At 46.6% G+C, this 19,429-nt stretch overlaps 1 protein-coding gene across 4 annotated transcripts in view; it reads left to right on the forward strand.

Moving 5' to 3' along the window:
• The first annotated feature begins 6,799 nt into the window (after positions 1–6,799).
• The window catches only part of TMEM87B (transmembrane protein 87B), a 50,944-nt gene continuing 38,314 nt past the window's right edge, over positions 6,800–19,429 (forward strand). For 2 of the 4 annotated variants that reach the window (XM_070380062.1, XM_070380063.1), the window contains exons 1-3: positions 6,800–7,137; positions 14,160–14,220; positions 18,194–18,285. In XM_070380062.1, the coding sequence (XP_070236163.1) occupies positions 6,979–7,137; positions 14,160–14,220; positions 18,194–18,285 (312 nt within the window). In that variant the 5' untranslated portion in view covers positions 6,800–6,978. Of the gene's footprint in view, positions 7,138–11,139; positions 11,206–11,960; positions 12,177–14,159; positions 14,221–18,193; positions 18,286–19,429 lie in introns of those variants that run through there. The other 2 variants (XM_070380064.1, XM_070380065.1) reach the window with 2 other exon arrangements.

The following is a 19,429-nucleotide window of genomic DNA, read 5'->3' on the forward strand; positions in this document are numbered from 1 at the left end:
GTCATTTTGCCTGAAAAATTCCATGGATAGAGGAGCCTGGTGGGTTACAGTCCATGGGGTCACAAAGAGTCAGACACGACTGAGCAACTAACTTTCTTTCTTTCTTCTTTTCTAGGTTGGTCATAGCTTTTCTTCCAAGGAGCAAGTGTCTTTTAATTTCATGGCTGCAGTCACCATCCGCAGTGATGTTGGAGCTGAAGAAAATAGTCTCTCACTGTTTCCATTGTTTCCCCATCTATTTGCCATGAAGTGATGGGACCAGATGCCATAATCTTAGTTTTTTGAATTTTGAGTTTTAAGCCAGCTATTTCACTCTCCTCTTTTACTTTCATCAAGAGGCTCTTTAGCTCCTCTTCACTTTCTGCCATAAGGGTGGTGTTGTCTGCTTATCTGAGGTTATTAATATTTTTCCTGGAAATCTTGATTCCAGCTTGTGCTTCATCCAACCCAGCATTTCACATGATGCACTCTGCATATAAGTTAAATAAGCAGGGTGACAATATACAGCCTTGATGTATTCCTTTCCCAATTTGGAAGCAGTCTGTTGTTCCATGTCCAGTTTTAACTATTGCTTCTTGACCTGCATACAGATTTCTCAGGAGGCAGGTAAGGTGGTCTGGTATTCCCATCTCTTGAAGAATTTTCCACAGTTTGTTGTGATGCACATAGTCAAAGTCTTTGGCGTAGTCAATAAAGCAGAAGTAAGTGTTTCTCTAGGACTCTTACTTTTTCCATGATACAACGGATATTGGCAATTTGATCTCTGGTTCCTCTGCCTTTATATTCTTTGCAGCCAAATACTTATATGAAAAATTATATTCTTTGCAGCCAAAGATGGAGAAGCTCTATACAGTCAGCAAAAACAAGACCAGGAGCTGACTGTGGCTCAGATTGTGAACTCTTTATTGCAAAATTCAGACTTAAATTGAAGAAAGTAGGGAAAACCACTAGACCACATTCAGGTATGACCCAAATCAAATCCCTTATGATTATACTGTGGAAGTGACAAATAGATTCAAGAGATTAGATCTGATAGAATGCCTGAAGAACTATGGAAGGAGGTTCGTGACATTGTATATGAGGCAGTGATCAAGACCATCCCCAAGAAAAAGAAATGCAGAAAGGCAAAATGGTTATCTGATGAGGGCTTACAAATAGCTGAGAAAAGAAGAGAAGTGAAAGGCAAAGGAGAAAAGAAAAGATATACCCATATGAATGCAGAGTTCCAAAGAATAGCGAGGAGAGATAAGAAAGCCTTTCTCAGTGATCAGTGCAAAGAAATAGAGGAAAACAATAGAATGGGAAACACTAGAGATCTCTTCAAGAAAATTAGAGATACCAAGGGGACATTTCATGCAGATGGGCACAATAAAGGACAGAAATAGTATGGACCTAACAGAAGCAGAAGATATTAAGAAGAGGTGGCAAGAATACACAGAAGAACTATACAAAAAAGATCTTCATGACCCAGATAACCACGATGGTGTGATCACCCACCTAGAGCCAGACGTACTGGAATGCGAAGTCAAGCGGGCCTCAGGAAGCATCACTACAAACAAAGCTAGTGGAGGTGATGGAATTCCAGGTGAACTATTTCAAATCCTAAAAGATGATGCTGTGCAAGAGCTGCACTCAATATGCCAGCAAATTTGGAAAACTCAGCAGTGGCCACAGGACTGGAAAAGTTCAGTTTTCATTCCAATCCCAAAGAAAGGCAATGCCAAATAATCAAGTACGACAGTTAGCAAATGATAATTTTCTAACTCCATTAATTCTTTATTTATTTGTTGGTGTCTTACAGTAAGGAAGAGGTTTTTTTCTCTCCTATTTATTTAATCATTTGTGTATTATTATTTATTTAATATTGATAATAGACATTAAAATAGGTGTGAGGTGATATCTTGTGGTTTTAACTCGCATTTCCCTGATGTTTAGTTATGTTGAGCATCTTTTCATGTGCAGCTGCATTTTCCTCTTACTTAGAGTGGCCTTGAAAGACAAGGCCGAGGATGAAATCCTGTCCACGTCTCCAGGGTGGGGCATGAGGATAGCGGCTTTAAGCAATGCATCTGGTTATTCACTTTTCATAGAAAGAGTTGTCTGAAGTTGAAACATACATGGACTTGTGGGCAGTGGTTAATGGCTTGGCCGGCTGGTCAGGAATCGAGAGGAAAAAGATCAGATGTGAGAGAAGAAGGTCTGGGATAGAAGCATGTGAGTGGATCAGTGGAAAAGGACATAAAGTTTCCTTCATTAATAATGATAACGGGAGCACCTGCAATGGAAGAGGCATTAAATGGTGATATGATGGTAACCACCAGCACTGCATCTTTTAAATGCAGCACTGATTTTCTGCCATCCCCCCTAGGAGATAAGATGGTTTGGTCAGCGGGGCAGATTCAGAGGCTTCTACTTAGCCATCTCCATTAAAACAGCTCTTCTCCTGGACACCAAGGACCAGTGTTAGCTATCAACTATGCGTATTCCAATTATACTAGCTGGAACCAGGAAAATTACCAGATGTGGGTCTGTGGACCCAATGGATCGAACTATGGACCCAGACTCTCTTTATTACCTGGCCCCTTAGGCCTCCCATTCCAATAGGGAGCCAACATCAACTCAGACTCTGTCCAATATTCCTTGAATTGTTTGGGTATCCCTCTTTCCCCAATGTACAGTTGCCTGAATGAATTATCCCTTTGTGGAGCCCTCTGGTCCTAGATCTCCTAACTTTTCTTCTCCTCCAGATGTTCCACAACTCACTTATTCCAGCCAGGAACCTTGGTTCCTGCCTTAACTCCTCTCCTTCCTAAGCTCCGATATCTAACCAATCACCAAGGTTTTTTTTTTTTTTAAATCTCCATCTCCCGTATCTGTGGAATCCATCCAAATCCCCATTCTCATTGAAGCTTCTGTGGTTGAGACCATCACCTCTGAATTACTGTAATTTATTCTTCACTGGTCATACAAAGCATTGATGTATTCTTAGCTAATCATCTCATTGCCCTCCTTAACACAGTTTCCATAGGACAACCAAAATGATCGGGTCACTTCATCCTCCTTGCTTAAGAACCCTTACTGCCTCTCTGATGTCAGACTAAACTGCTTAGTAGGACCCTGATTTTCTACTATTGTTTAAATATTCCCAGTCTTCCCATTGTCTATCTCACACCAATAACTAGTCATCTGGTAGGTCTTTCTGTTCCTCCAGGCCCTTGGCATAGGCTATTATTTCCATCCACATAGCAATGATATCAACTACTTGCTGGGAAAGGCACAGATGGAATGCACGTGCAGTCTTTATTATGCATTAGGCTCTCAATACAGTTTTCAGGTGGCTCAGCGGTAAAGAATCCACTTGCCAATGCAGGAGACACAGGAGACGTAGGTTCGAACCCTGGGTCAGGAAAATCCTTTGGAAGAGGAAACCGCAACCCATTCCATTATTCTTGCCTGGAAAATCCCATGGACAAAGGTACTTGGTGGGCTTCAGTCTGTGGGGTCGCAAAGAGTCTGATATCACTGAGCACACACATACTGCACTGCAGGCTCTCAATAATTACCGGCTAAATAAGTGACTGGGGTGATGGATCGGTGCCTGGTGGCTCAGACAGTAAAGAATTCGCCTGCAATGTGGGAGACCTGGGTTTGATCCCTGGGATGGGAAGATTCCCTGGAAGAGGGCATGGCAACCCACTCAAGTTTTCTTGCCTGGAGAATCCCCATGGATAGAGGAGCCTGGAGGGCTACAGTCCACAAGGTTACAAAGAATAGGACACAACCAAGCGACTAAGCACAGCACAGCACAGGGTGACTGATAAGGCCATGTCCTCTTGACTATAAATTGATTGTATTTTACATTAATGATTGTTAAACTAGGATTTCATTCTCCCTCTGGACATTATTTACATTTAATAATAAATGAACAACTGCAGTTCTCTTTGACAGCAAGACATTTATTCACTTTTCACAGTTGAAAATGTCTGGTGAAGTAAACAATTAAGACAGACAAAAGCTTTACCCTCTGAGCTTTAAACAGTAACCAGACAACTTCATTCATTCTAAAAATTATTAACTATCCCACTGACAATATACTCACAATACAGTGCCCTGGGTTCAACTGACCCGACCTCAAAGCACTTTGCAGGTGCTCACCATGAATTTAGAAAACAATTTGTTTCCCCTGAGATGACGGGCTTGGGGTATGAACAAATGCAAAGGATCTAAAAGACTGAATCACACAGAGAACTTTAACTAGTAGCTCCACCCTATGAGCCTCTGTCACCCTGTTTGTTTAGTCGCTTCAGTCGTGTCCTACTCTGCGACCCCATAGACGAAAGCCCACCAGGCTGCTCCGTCCCTGGAATTCTCCAGGCAAGAACACTGGAGTGGGTTGCCATTTCCTTCCCCAATGCAGCAAAGTGAAAAGTGAAAGTTAAGTCAATCTGTTGTGCCCGACTCGTAGTGACCCCATGGACCGCAACCCACCAGCCTCCTCCGTCCATGGGTTTTTCCAGGCAAGAGTACTGGAGTGGGGTGCCATTGCCTTCTCCGATACACTGAGCACATCACGAGAAATGACAGGCTGGATGTTACAAGCTGGAATCAACATAGGTGGGAGAAACATCAACAACCTCAGATACGCGGATGATACCACTCTGATAGCAGAAAGTGAAGAGGAAGTAAAGAGCCTCTTGATGAAGGTGAAGGAGTAGAGTGAAAGAGGCGGCTTAAGACTAAATATTAAAAAAACTAAGATCATGGCATCTGGCCACATCAGTTCAGTTCAGTTCAGTTCAGTTGCTCAGTCGTGTCTGACTCTTTGTGATCCCATGAATCGCAGCACGCCAGGCCTCCCTGTCCATCACCAACTCCCGGAGTTCACTCAGACTCACGGCCATTGAGTCAGTGATGCCATCCAGCCATCTCATCCTCTGTCGTCCCCTTCTCCTCCTGCCCAAAATCCCTCCCAGCATCAGAGTCTTTTCCAATGAGTCAACTTTTTGCATGAGGTGGCCAAAGTACTGGAGTTTCAGCTTTAGCATCTTTCCTTCCAAAGAAATCCCAGGGCTAATCTCCTTCAGAATGGACTGGTTGGATCTCCTTGCAGTCCAAGGGACTCTCAAGAGTCTTCTCCAGCACCACAGTTCAAAAGCATCAATTCTTCAGTGCTCAGCCTTCTTCACAGTCCAACTCTCACATCCATACATGGCCACAGGAAAAACCATAGCCTTGACTAGACGGACTTTGTTGGCAAAGTAATGTCTCTGCTTTTGAATATGCTATCTAGGTTGGTCATAACTTTCCTTCCAAGGAGTAAGTGTCTTTTAATTTCATGGCTGCAGTCACCATCTGCAGTGATTTTGGAGCCCCCCAAAATAAAATCTGACACTGTTCCCACTGTTTCCGCATTGTGGCTCAGATCATGAACTCCTTATTGCCAAATTCTGGCCACATTACTGCATTGCAAATAGAAGGGGAAAAGGTGGAAGTAGTGACAGATTTCCTTTTCTTGGACTCCAAAATCACTGCGGACAGTGACTGCAGCCATGAAATCAGAAGACGATTGTTTCTTGGCAGGAAAGCGATGACAAACCTAAACAGTGTGTTGAAAAGCAGAGACATTGCTCTGCCAGCAATGGTCTGTATAGTCAAGGCTGTGGTCTTCCCAATGGTCACATACGGTTGTGGGAGCTAGACTGTAAAGAAGGCACAACGCCAAAGAATTGATGCCTTCGAACTATGGTGCTGGAGAAGACTCCCAAAAGCCCCTTGGACAGCAAGGAGACCAAACCAGTCAATCTTAAGGGAGCTCAACCCTGATTATTCACTAGAAAGACTGATGCTGAAGTTGAAGCTCCAGTATTTGGTCATATGTTGCGAACAGACGACTCATTTGAAAAGTCCCTGATGCTGGGAAAGATTGAGGATAGAACGAGAAGAAGGCGTCAGAGGATGAGATGGCTGGATTGCATCATGGATTCAATGAACATGAACTTGTGCAAACTCCAGGAGATGATGAGGGACAGGGAGGCCTGGCGTGCTGCAGTCCATGGGATAGGAAAAAGTCTGGACACGACTGGGCGCCTGAGCAACAACAAAAGCCTCTGACCACAGCCACGTGGAGTCTGGGACCTGAGCTTTCCGCCTCTAGCTAAAGCCACCTCCAGCTCAGGTAGATTCAGAGTCCCACCTCCCCTCCCACCCGCTTCCACACTCCGGCCCAACGCTGAGCCCCGCCCCTCGCCTCTTCTGCCGGCTCCCCTCCCTACCTGGCCCCGCCTTCATACTTGGACCCCTCTTCCTCCTCCCCGCCCCTTTTCCTTTCCAAGCTCGTGCCCCACCTTAAGCCCCGTCCAGCCCTGAGCCGCGCCCCTCGCTTCCACTCCTGACCCCCTGGTCCACACGAGCCTGGTTCAAAGCCCCGCCTCCCCTCCCGCCCAGCTTTCACACTGCGGCCCAAACCCTTCGGGCCCCGCCCCTCGCCTCCCCTCCAGGCCCCGCCTCCCCTCCTGGCCCCACCTCCACGCTCAGACCCCACCCCGCCCCTCCTCTACTCTTCACGCTCTGGCGCCCCGCCACTCTCCGCCCCGGCCGGCCCTGAGCCCCGCCCCTCGCCTCCTCTCAGGCCCCGGCTCCCCGCCTGGCCCCACCTCCACGCTCGGACCACCTCCCGCCCCTCCCCCTCAACTCTTCCCTCTCTGGCCCCCCCTACTCTCCTTCCCTCCAGGCCCCGCCTCCGCACCGCCCCCCAGGCCCCGCCTCTCCGCCTGGCCCCACCTCCACGCTCCGACCCTACCCCGCCCCTCCCCCTCTACTCTTCACGCTCTGGCGCCCCTGTCCGCCCCAGCTGGCCCTGAGCCCAGTCTCCACGTCCCATCCAGACTTTCTGGGCCCGAACCCGCCTCCCGGGGGCGGGCCTGCACCAGGTGCGGGCTCGCGGTGCGGCGGATCGCCAGGTGCGGCTTCCGCGTAAAGATGGCTGCCGTCTGCCGCGACGGGGTCTGGCTCCCGCCCCGCCGCCGCCTTCCCGCCGGGCGCCCGCTGCTCTGCTTCGCCCTCTGCCTCCTGTGCTGCGGCCCAGCGGCTGTGGGCGCCGTCCCCGAGGTCGGGCTCTGGACCGCGACGATCAGTGACGTAAGCGGAATGTCGGGACCGAGGCGAGGCGCATCTGAGGCCCGCAGGGTTCTCTGGCCCCCGCTAGGAGCCAGTTCTGGGCTTGTTCATCTGGTCAAGTCTGCTCTGGGCGCCCAATACGTTTCCTGGGCCTTTTGTCCGCTGTGGGCGGGGAGCGCCCCCTCCTCCGGCCAGATCTAGCCTATGGGGAAGATGAGTCAGGCTTCTGTGCAGGGGGGCGGCTCTCCCCTCTGAACCCTGTTAGTGAAAATCATCTTTCCCGTAGTCCTGGCCTCTCGCTCTGCTCGGACAGTCTCTGGCTAGATCAGGCCCTTCTTTATTCAGACCTGAGCCCTGAACCCCTTGGCACTCCTAGCGGCATCTTTGGATTTGACCCCTCGTGCCGGGGTGTAGCCACAGGGCCACACCCTTGTAGCCACAGGAAGGACTTTACAGTGTTTCAGTTTCCGCATACATTTATAAAGCGTGTGCGTCTTTATTCCTCTTTTTCTCTCTCTTCCTCCCTCTCTCCCTTTTTCTTCCTTCTTCCTTTCTTCCAGAAGGGAACAGGCAACAGTCATGCCACTCCCTTTCCCTCATTCTGGGTTTCTCTCGTGCTCCTATCACAGTTCTGGGAGTATGTGTGGTTGGGGGGCGGGGGCGGGACATTTGCAAGGCTAGTCCGGAGGCTTGAGCCCGTGGAAACACTTCTTTCCAGGGCAGGCCATTTGAGAACTTGACATCTGGAAGTTTCACGTCTCATGTTGTGGGAGGAATGCCGGGGTAGAATTTTGGAAAGATTTGCTAAAGAGGGACAGGAAATCGAAGAGGCCTTACTACGACTTTTCTAGAGTCAGATGATTTGATTCATCCATCTCTGTTTGAGATGAATATTTTCCACATGTATAGAAGCGATGTCTGAATTCTTTTTATTAATTTATTTTTATTTATGGCTGCGCTGGGTCTTCCTTGCTGCGTATGGGTTTTCTCTGTTTGCTGTGAGTGGGAACTACTTCTAGTTGAGGTGCTCAGGCCTCTCATTGCAGAGGCTTCTCTTGCTGTAGAGCAGGGTCTTTAGGACTGGAGCCTCAGTAGTTGTGGTGAGCCTGCAGCATATGGGATCTTCCTGGACCAGGTATCCAACCCATGTCCTCTGCATTGGCAGGCAGATTGTTAACCTCTGGACCACCTGGGAAGTCTGGATGTCCGAATTCTAAAGGCAAAACTTAATTTTGAATTACTCAATCAGAAAAAGAAAGTAGTGTAGGAGACTACAAATTCTTCCCAGAGCACAAAAGCTACATAGAGGCTAGAGTATGTATCTTTCTGAATCTTTAAGACCCAGTGCAACCATTTCTTCCAGGATTCTCCTGGGTTGGTGCCCTATTTTGTGTACCAATCATAGAGCCTGTGTATCTCCATTATTGAATTTCTCTGAACAGTAAAAAGCAAAATTCAGAGTGTAAGGTAAGGGAGTTAGAGAAGGCGAGGTTCAGAAAAACCGGCACTTTACAGGAACAGATCACCTTCAATGAGGCGAGAAGGGGCAGCAGTCAGATTAGTGAGCTGCTGCACTAACCCAAGAAAAGAGTGAGTATGTATAGGCATGTATGTGGAAAGCTACTGTCTTAAGGGGGCCTGTTCTTCTCCACGGTTGTTCAGAGTAGTTATCTCCTGGGTGTAATCAACCTTAATGTCCATTTTTTTTCTTCGGGTGAGAGAGTTCTTTGTTTTGCATAGAATGGTGGGGAGGACCTGGAGGGGAATTTTAACTCCAGGCTATTTTGAGCTAAGTAACTTTCCTTCACAGAGAACCACACTTAAGGTTTCATGCTGCTTCTGTAGTGAATGGGCAATAGCATAAACTAAGAATAAATTGGAAATAAATTGGCTGCAGAGTGCTTGACCATATCTGTACAAATCTTTGCCAAGTACACTTTGGATAGGGAGATTCCTAAAGCCATGGGGAGAAAATAACTTTGCTTCTTGCGTGAGAAAGAAAATTTTTCTTTGGATCCCATATAATCTTTATTTTTGTTGTTTAGTCGCTGAGTCATGTCCGACACTTCTGTGATCCCATGGACTGTAACCTGTTAGGCTCCCCTGTCTATGGGGTTTCCCAGGCAAGGATACTGGAGCGGGTTGTCATTTCCTTCTTCAGGGGATCTTCATGACCCAGGGATCAAACCCATGTCTCTTGCATTGGCAGGTGGATTTTTTACCACTGAGCCAGCAGGAAAGCCCCACGTGATCTTTAGTCCTATGTGATTCAGGACAGTCACTCATTCAGTCGCTCAGTTGTGTCCGACTCTTTGCGACCCCATGAATCGCAGCACGCCAGGCCTCCCTGGCCATCACCAGCACGCCAGGCCTTCCTGTCCATCACCAACTCCCGGAGTTCACTCAAACTCACGTCCATCGAGTCAGTGATGCCATCCAGCCATCTCATCCTCTGTCGTCCCCTTCTCCTCCTGCCCCCAATCCCTCCCAGCATCAGAGTCTTTTCCAGTGAGTCAACTTTTTGCATGAGGTGGCCAAAGTACTGGAGTTTCAGCTTTATCATCATACCTTCCAAAGAAATCCCAGGGCTGATCTCCTTCAGAATGGACTGGTTGGATCTCCTTGCAGTCCAAGGGACTCTCAAGAGTCTTCTCCAACACCACAGTTCAAAAGCATCAATTCTTTGACGCTCAGCCTTCTTCAAATTCTCACAGTAACAATCCATAAAGCTCTTTGCAAAGGGTAGGCTGATTTTTTTTTTCCTCTCCTTTATTTTAATTTGTCACAACTTGTTATTCAGAACTGGAAAGGAAAGTGTAGCTTTCTTTCATTTGTCCTACAAATTCATCCAGAAATGGTTCTTTCGATTGTAAAGGTCAACAGTTTAAGTGCCTGCCTACCATGTGCCATGCACTACATTGGCCATTGCTGTTGGAAGGATGTATTTTAGACACAGCCGCCTCTCTCAAGAAGCTCACACAGTGGAGGGAGAGCAGATTCGTGGGTAGTAATTACACACATGGTGGCATTCCTGGGATATTACTGGAGCACTGAGGAAATCACCTAACCCCACTTTCTGGAGTTGGTGCTTGGCTGACTCTGAAAGGATGCGTAGATGAAGAAGGAGGCGGCGAGTATAACAGCAGCCGTGTAGAAACTCTTGGTGAGTCTGCTGACAAGGCAGGAGTGTTACTTGGGATTGGACCACCATAAGCCTTCCATCCCTGAGCTTGGCCTTGAGCCCGTGGCCTCAAACTCAAGGACCTGTGGGGGCTGAGGCAAGTCCTATCAGTGAGTGAAGCAAGTTAGGTTTGGGGCCGGTGGGGAATGCTGTGAACTGCAGATGACGTGCCACTGCTGAAGAGGGCGCTTGCCATTCAGCTCTAGCTGTGGATGCTGTAGGGCGGTCGACACATTTTTTTATCTTTTTTGGCCGCACCACGCAGCATGTGGGATCTTAGTTCCCCAATCAGGTGTCAAACCCTCACCCCCTGCAGGGAAAGTGCAGAATCTTAACCTTTGGACCTCCAGGGAAGTCTGTATATTTTTACTGTGTCAGCTAATTCAGAAAAAGTTTTAAAAGGCTCCTTGTGGGCCCAACACCACCCATTTTTTAGGTTGAATTTACATGTTGGCCACCAGTAGCAACTTGGGAGTGAATGAGGGCAAGCCATGGAAGAGTTTTAGACATACCTGCTAATCACGGTGGCTGTTATCTAAGGATGAATTGTAGGCTCCAGTCTGGAGGCAGAGGTACCAGTTAATTGCAGAAGTATAGGCCTGAATCAGGGCAGTGGTGGCAGGAATGGAGGGGGTGTTTGCTTTGTCACTCAGTCGTGGCTGACTCTTTATGGCCCCAGGGACTGTAGACTTCTAGGCTCCTCTGTCCATGGGATTTCCCAGGCAAGAATACTGGAGTGGGTTGCCATTTCCTCCTCCGGGGGACCTCCCCAACGCAGGGGCTGAACCCATGTCTCCTGCATTGGCAGGTGGATTCTGAATCACTGAGCCACCAGGGAAGCCCTGCAGGAATGAAGAGAAAGGGCTAAATCTGAGAAATGTCTGTGCCTTGGAGATGGGGTGATGGAGGTGAGAGACCCAAAGAAACCATGACTTGGGTGATTGGGGATGGCATAACCTACATACAGCCAAGCTGGTCAGCACAGGGAGAGCTGGTGAGGAGCAGAGGGGGAGGCGTCTGTTTTAGTGCAGGTGAAATAGGTTAAAACGTCTGCCTGCAATGTGGAAGACCTGGGTTCGATCCCTGGATCGGGAAGATCCCCTGGAGAAGGAAATGACAACCCACTCCAGTACTCTTGCCTGGAGAATCCCATGGACGGAGGAGCCTTTTGGGCTACAGTGCACGGGGTCGCAAAGAGTCGGACACGACTAAGCGACTTCACTCACTCACTCACTCAAATGTGGACAGTATTGGACATCCCAGAGGGTGTGACCTTTAGGTAATTGGGTATGTGGACGTGCAGCTCAGAGGAGGGATCTGGACCAGGGTTTTATTGATGTTGAAACTGTTGAGGAGGGATGGGATTTCCGTGGTGGTCCAGTGGTTAAGAGTGCACCTTCTAATGCAGGGGATGTAGGTTTGATCCCTGGTCGGGGAATTAAGATCCTACATGCCTCAAGGACAAAAACCCCAAACATAAAACAGAAGCAATCTTGTAGCAAATTCAATAAAGACTTTAAAAAAGAATGATCTGCATTAAAAAAAAATCTTGAAGAAAACCATCATGGAGGGAAAAGGGTTATCGAGAAAGAACAGTTTCTCCTATCAGGGTTTTCCTGTAATCCCTAACCACTTGTTCGCTTAACTTAATCTCTTCTCACAGAATTTTTATTCTTGGTGAGGGCAGACATGGATCAAACCAGTCAATCCTAAAGGAAATTAGTCCTGAATATTCATTGGAAGGACTGATACTGAAGCTGAAAGTCCAGTACTTTGGCTACCTGATGGGAAGAACCTGATGCTGGGAAAGATTGAAGGCGGGAGAAGAAGGGGACGACAGAGGATGAGATGGCTGGATGGCATCATCAACTCAGTGGACGTGAGTTTGAGCAAATTCCAGGAGTTGGTGATGGACAGGGAGGCCTGGCGTGCTGCAGTCCACGGGGTCACACAGAGTCGGACACAACTGAGCGACTGAGCTGACTGAGGGCGACATGAAATAACTAGCTAGTACAAGGTTTCATTGTGCTTGTGGTGAGGGATGCAACGAATGGGTCCTATGAACCTTGCAAGGGAGGGCCGGCCTGGTGTGGGCCCTGGTGGAAGATGCCCTGAGGAAGGGGATGTTGAGCTGGGCTGTCAGGGGTCAGAAGGAAATAACTAGAGGAAGAGTAAATTTTCAGGTAAGTTTTCAGGTTGACCACTAAGGTCCTGAGGGCTGGAAGGAGTATTATGTTTTTGATGACCAGGCCTTGGTTACACCGGGCCCTGTGAGCCACAGGGAGATTTGGTCTGTTGTAAAAAGACAGTCTGTGGTATAGTGCAGCGGTAAAGAATCTGCCTGCCAGTACAGGAGATGCAAGAGACGCAGGTTCAATCCCTGGATTGGGAAGATCCCTTGAAGAAGGAAATTGCAATCTGCTTCCTTATTACCTGGGAAATCCCAGAGACAGAGGAGCCTGGTGGCTATAGTCCGTGGAGTGTCAAAGAGTCAGACATGACTGAGCGTGCACACAGAGAGGGTGGTAAGCCACAGCTCAGAGAGAGGGTCAGCTGTTTTATCAAAGGCGCGTTTATGTTGATGCCAGGAGAGCAGGCGCAGGCGCAAGACACGCAGCCCTCCCTCGGCCCCTGTGTGCTGCTGGCCTCAGGCTGTGAGCCTTGCGGGGGGCCTCACGTCCGCTGCAGGGAGTAGATTACTTGGGACAAGGCTCTGAGCCAGGCAGTGATGGGACCAGATCTATGAGTTGCTTTGTTTTTTCTCTTTTGACCACACACCATGTGGGATCTTAGTTCCCTCAACCAGGGATCAAACCTGTGCCCTCTGCATTGGAAGCATGTTGTCTTAACCATTGGGCCACCAGGGAAGTCCAAGATTTACATTAAGAAAAATAATAATAATTGATTTGGTCATAGGGAGGAGTGAAAGGATTGTTGTTGTTGTTCAGTCGCTAAGTCGTGTCTGACTCTTTGTGACCCCTTGGACCACAGCACACCAGGCTTCACCATCTCCCAGAGTTTGCTCAAATTCATGTCCACTGAGTCAGTGATGCCATCCAACCATCTCATCCTTTGTCGTCCCCTTCTTCTTTTGCCTTCAATCTTTCCCAACATCAGGGTCTTTTCCAGTGAATTGGCTCTTCGCATCAGGGGGCCAAAGGATTGGAGCTTCAGCTTTAGCATCAGTCCTCCCAGTGAATATTCAGGGTTGATTTCCTTTAGGATTCATGGTTCAATCTTGCAGTCCAAGGGACTCTCAAGAATATTCTCCAGCACCACAATTCAAAAACGTCAGTTCTTTGGTGTTTATTTTCCAGAATACAACAGTACTTTTAAATAGTAGAGAGAAATGTTTTTAACAAGATTTTTCTTTATTAGTTTTTAAAAATACACGTGTATATATATATTTTGGTTGCGGTGAATCTTCGTTGCTGCGCGAGGGTTTTCTCCAGTTGCAGCGAGCAGGGGCTACTCCAGTTGCAGTGCGTGGGCTTCTCATTGCGGGGGCTTCTCCCGTGGCAGAGTGCGGGCTCTGGGCAAGTGGGCATTCATGGCACCCGGGCCTAGTTGTTCTGCGGCATATGCAGTCTTCCCAGATCAGGGATCAAACCCAGGTCTCCTGCATTAGCAGCTGATTCTTATCCACTTACCACCAGGGAAGTCCAGTATATTTATTTCTTAATTTGGCTGCACCGGGTATTAGCTCTGGTTAGTTAGCTAGTTACTAGTTAGATGTGGGATCTAGCTTTCTGATCAGGGATCACACCTGGCCCCCTGCTTGAGGAGCAGGGAATGCTAGCCACTGGACCACGAGGGAAGTCCCTAACAAGATCTTTCTATATTTCTTTGTTTCTCATTACAGAAATCAGGACCTTTGATATTTAGGAAAATTATGTTTAACTCTACTGAGATCAAGTTTTCTGGTAAGTATAATAAGCTAATGTAATACTGAAGTAACAATAAATTATAAGTAAGCAACATATAATCTAATATGTTAGCATAATATAAACTAACATGACACATTATAATATTATGTATTTTAAACTAGGCAGATGTTTTTAGGTGATTATAACATTTTAAAAGTCTCTTGATCCAGTCAAATTGTAGTTATTTTCAAGAATGGATTTTTCTAATCTTGTCTCAGAAAATGTAATATGAATCATTATTTAAAAGTTATAGTTAAAGCCTAATAAAGGAATCTTCAGCAAAACAGTATTTCACTTCTGTGAAATTTGACTTTGAATCCGTTTTAAAGTACAATAAATTCTTTTTATGGATATAGGAAATGCCATGATTGTGATGAAACCTTTGTGCCTCTGAAATCTGTCTAAATATACACGATTGTAGTATGAAATAAAAATTATTAGACACTGATATTTTAATTAGGATTTTAGGGGTTCAGTTCAGTTCAGTTCAGTCGCTCAGTCGTGTCTGACTCTTTGCGACCCCATGAATCGCAGCACGCCAGGCCTCCCTGTCCATCACCAACTCCCGGAGTTCACTCAGACTCACGGCCATCAAGTCAGTGATGCCATCCAGCCATCTCATCCTCTGTCGTCCCCTTCTCCTCCTGCCCCCAATCCCTCCCAGCATCAGAGTCTTTTCCGATAAGTCAACTCTTCACATGAGGTGGCCAAAGTACTGGAGTTTCAGCTTTAGCATCATTCCTTCCAAAGAAATCCCAGGGCTGATCTCCTTCAGAATGGACTGGTTGGATCTCCTTGCAGTCCAAGGGACTCTCAAGAGTCTTCTCCAGCACCACAGTTCAAAAGCATCAATTCTTCGGCGCTCCGCCTTCTTCACAGTCCAACTCTCACATCCATACATGACCACTGGAAAAACCATAGCCTTGACTAGATGGACCTTTGTTGGCAAAGTGATGTCTCTGCTTTTGAATATGCTATCTAGGTTGGTCATAACTTTCCTTCCAAGGAGTAAGTGTCTTTTGATTTCATGGCTGCAGTCACCATCTGCAGTGATTTTGGAGCCCCCAAAATAAAGTCTCACACTGTTTCCACTGTTTCCCTATCTATTTCCCATGAAGTGATGGGACCGGATGCCATGATCTTCGTTTTCTGAATGTTGAGCTTTAAGCCAACTTTTTCACTCTCCACTTTCACTTTCATCAAGAGGCTTTTGAGTTCCTCTTCACTTTCTGCCATAAGGGTGGTGTCATCTGCATATCTGAGGTTATTGATATTTCTCCTGGCAATCTTGATTCCAGCTTGTGTTTCTTCCAGTCCAGCGTTTCTCATGATGTACTCTGCATATAAGTTAAATAAGCAGGGTGACAATATACAGCCCTGACGTACTCCTTTTCCTATTTGGAACCAGTCTGTTGTTCCATGTCCAGTTCTAAATGTTGCTTCCTGACCTGCATACAATTTTAGGGCTTATGAAAGCGAAAATACTGCTCGGGACTCTTGTCTGTGTAAATACCGATATGTCATGACTGACAAGTCATAGAGGGAGAGGTTTTCAGTATATTTAGTGGGTTTTCAGGCTTCCCTAGTGGCTCAGCAGTGAAAAACCCGCCTATCAATGCAGGAGATGCGGCTTCAATCCCTGGGTCGTGAAGATCCCCTGGAGGTGGAAATGGCACCCCACTCCAGTATTCTTGCCTGGAGAATCCCATGGACAGAGGAGCCTGGTGGGCCATAGTCCATGGAGTTGCAAAGAGTTGGACACAACTTAGCGAGTAAATAACAACAACAAGTGGGTTTACACTTAATCTCAGTGTTTCATGGTAAACATAGTGGGTTTACTGTGCCCTCACTCCTCTTGGTGTTTCCAGTAAGTTGGCTAGGTCAGTTGGTTGCCAGGGCTAAAGTTTGGGGATCAGGAGTAGTTTTTTTGGTTGGATAGAGCAGTTGGGCTTCATGGCCTCCACAGCCATGCCCATTTTCTCTCTCATGCATCCTCTGATCATCTGTTGGGCTGTTGTGCGCTGTGTGGTCTCTGCTGATGGAAGTAGGCGAGTCATTAGCTAGAAAGCAGAGGCGGGTTAAAGCAGCTCCCTGAGATCATAGATCTTCAGTCGGTGATAAGAACTTGGTAAGAAGAAATCAAAGCCCAAGGTGGTGAGGAAAAGATTTTGGCATCTCAGTGCTTTAATAAATTCATGTCACGGTGTCTAGACAAGATTTTAAACACTGGGGCAGACAAAAAAACTCTGTGGGGGAGTAAAAGTTTATATGGACCAGTGAAACAGATAATATGGTTTTTATGGCTCAAGTGGTAAAGAATCGCCTGCAGTGCAGGAGACACAGGAAACACGGGTTCAGTTCCTGGTTCGGGAAGATCCCCTGGAGAAGGAAATGGCAACCCACTCCAGTATTCTTGCCTGCAGAATCCCATGGGCAGGGGAGCCTGGTGGGCTACAGTCCGTGGGGTCGCAAAGAGTCTGACATGACTGAGCAAGCATGCAACACAGTGTAAATGTCTGAGATCAGGCTTGAAGTAGATCACAGTTTAGTATTAACATATCTAAAGGGAGAAAGAGTGAGGCAGCAGGAGGGAGTTAGGAACAAAAGCATTTTGTTTAAAATGAGAGTTTAGTCGGGTGAAAGCTGGCAGTGCCTCAGCGCTGGCGGGCGAGAGGTCTTTCTTGAGCTGTGACCAAGGCTCTGACAGGTGGCTGGCAGGGGTGGATGTACCTGAGCCTCCTGTTCTGCCATGCTCGCCAGGCAACCTCTGCATCACACTGGGCGTCCAGGAAGGCTTGTTGAAGAGAGCTAATTGATCGTTACATGTGTACTTTATAGTTACTATTTATTTTAAGTGAGCAATTGGGCATTTGGGTTTATACATGTGTAGGAGAAGGCAATGGCACCCCACTTCAGTACTCTTGCCTGGAAAATCCCATGGACGGAGGAGCCTGGTGGGCTGCAGTCCATGGGGTCTCAAGGAGTCGGACACGACTGAGCGACGTCACTTTCACTTTTCACTTTCCTGCATTGGAGAAGGAAATGGCAACCCACTCCAGTGTTCTTGCCTGGAGAAGCCCAGGGACGGCGGAGCCTGGTGGGCTGCCGTCTGTGGGGTCGCACAGAGTCGGACACGACTGAAGCGACTTAGCAGCAGCAGCAGCAGCTGTAGTGCGAAAAAGGAGACAGCATCTCTGAGTTCTCACAGAGTGAAGTTTTAGTGCCCGCAGAGTTAAGCACTGGTCCCTTGGATGTGTGCCTGTGCTGTTTGGTGGACTGACATCAGGCTTTCCCTTGGGTGACCCCATACTCCTTAGCAAACTGCCTCAGGCGGCCACACTGCTGCTGCCCTCCGCCTGCTGGGCCTCTGCTTGTCCTGTCTGTCCACCCCCCTCTTCCCTGGGCGGACTTCTGTTCTTTGCTCGTGAGCCAGCTGGGGCCCCATTCTTCATGCCCACCTGACTGTGTTAGGCACCTTGCCCAGGGCTCGCGTGATCCCTTCTTCTCAGCCCCTTCCTCCATCAAAGGTGCCTGTTAACTCTCCTTTCCCCTAATTCCTCTTTAGTCAAGCATCCAGGGATTATTCTAGTTTACCACTATGTCCCTTCCTGGCACACAAGGGCTACTTACTCGGTACTTTTTGGGTGGATAAGTCAGTGAAGAGAGCGTTTCAGAGTGAAATAAACAGTGACTGAGCATATCTGGGTACTCTGTTTATTTTAACACTGGACTTAACATATAGATGAAATGACTAGTCTTATAGCAACATTTGGTTCACTGTGATAATGTAATGAACTTATCTGTCTCATTTTGTGGCGACTTTTTGGAGGAATTAGGTAATATTTTACTCATTGTTTCCTTAAGGTAGCCTAGTTTAAATTGAATTCTTGAAACCTGAAATTTAAATTGGGGTATATAATATTGTTTACAATATTGTTACTACAAAATGAGACTTTCTTTTTCTAAACAGTTAAGTCATTCAGTTGTCCCAGGCCTGTGAAGTTTACCATAGAGTGGCATTTGGAGCATCATACCTGTCACAATGACTATTCTGAGTTGGAAGTAAGTAAAATGCAAATTTTAAATGAGTGTAAAGCTATGAAGGAAAAATTACAGAGTATAAAGATTTATTTGCTCATTAAGTGAGGAGTCTAGAAATAGAGACTGTACTTGTAGAAGTGCCACAGATTTATTTTGGGACTTAACAATAAATGCTTTAATTATGTCAAAATATATGCTTTCTGAGAATACAAGTCTATCAGTTTCCTTGTATCTATGAAAAACATTAGTTATTATTTAAATCAGTTATAGGAACCATTGATAAAGGGCTTGTGAATCATACATAAATAAAAATAAACTTAATTTAAAGAAGAAATGTAAAAATTTCATTCATCCAGAAAATGAGTAGCAGGGAACCTAGGGCTTTAGTGCAGATGAGCAGATTTCATGAGTATGAGTAGATCTCATCAAGAGGTGAGGAGGGAGACGGGAGAGCGTGAGAGGAGGAAACAGAGTCCAGGCGAGGTCAGTGTGTGCTTCCTGAGGAAATCACAAAAATATTCACTTAGATTGCATAGGACATCAGATTTAGGATATTTAATGTTGATACTACCCTATTAGCTGATAAATCTTATTCAGATTTTGCCAGTGTCTCAAGAACGTCCTTTTTAGCAGCTTTTCTTTCTTTATTTTTTTTATACAGAATCCAATCCAGGATCACATTGTATTTCTGCATGATTTTTTTTGGGGGGCGTGGGGTGGTCGGCTGTCATTCATGACATGACACCGATACATACAATTGATTTATTTTTATAAGATGTCCCTCAATTTGAGTGTTTCTTAAATTTTCTCATGAATAAATTCAGGTTATGTTTTTGTCAGACATACCATACCCTGGAGAAGGAAATGGTAGCCCGCTCTAGTATTCTTGCCTGGAGAAGCTCATGGATAGAGGAGCCTGGCAGGCTCCAGTCCATGGGGTCACAGAGAGTCGGACACTGCTGAAGCGACAGCATGCACGCACTAGAAAATACACTGTTTTGCCCCATTTTTGATGATGTTAATTTGCTCAGTCAGTTAGGGAAGTTTCTGTCCATTTTCCACTGTAAAGCTGCTACTTTTCTCTCTGTTGTTAACAATAATTTGTGAAGAAACACTTTTGTATTCATGTGTAAATATCCTGTTTTCCATCAGTCCTGTTTTAATG

Source organism: Bos mutus, chromosome 11 (assembly GCF_027580195.1).
Source record: "Bos mutus isolate GX-2022 chromosome 11, NWIPB_WYAK_1.1, whole genome shotgun sequence".
Classification (NCBI taxonomy): Eukaryota; Metazoa; Chordata; class Mammalia; order Artiodactyla; family Bovidae; genus Bos; species Bos mutus.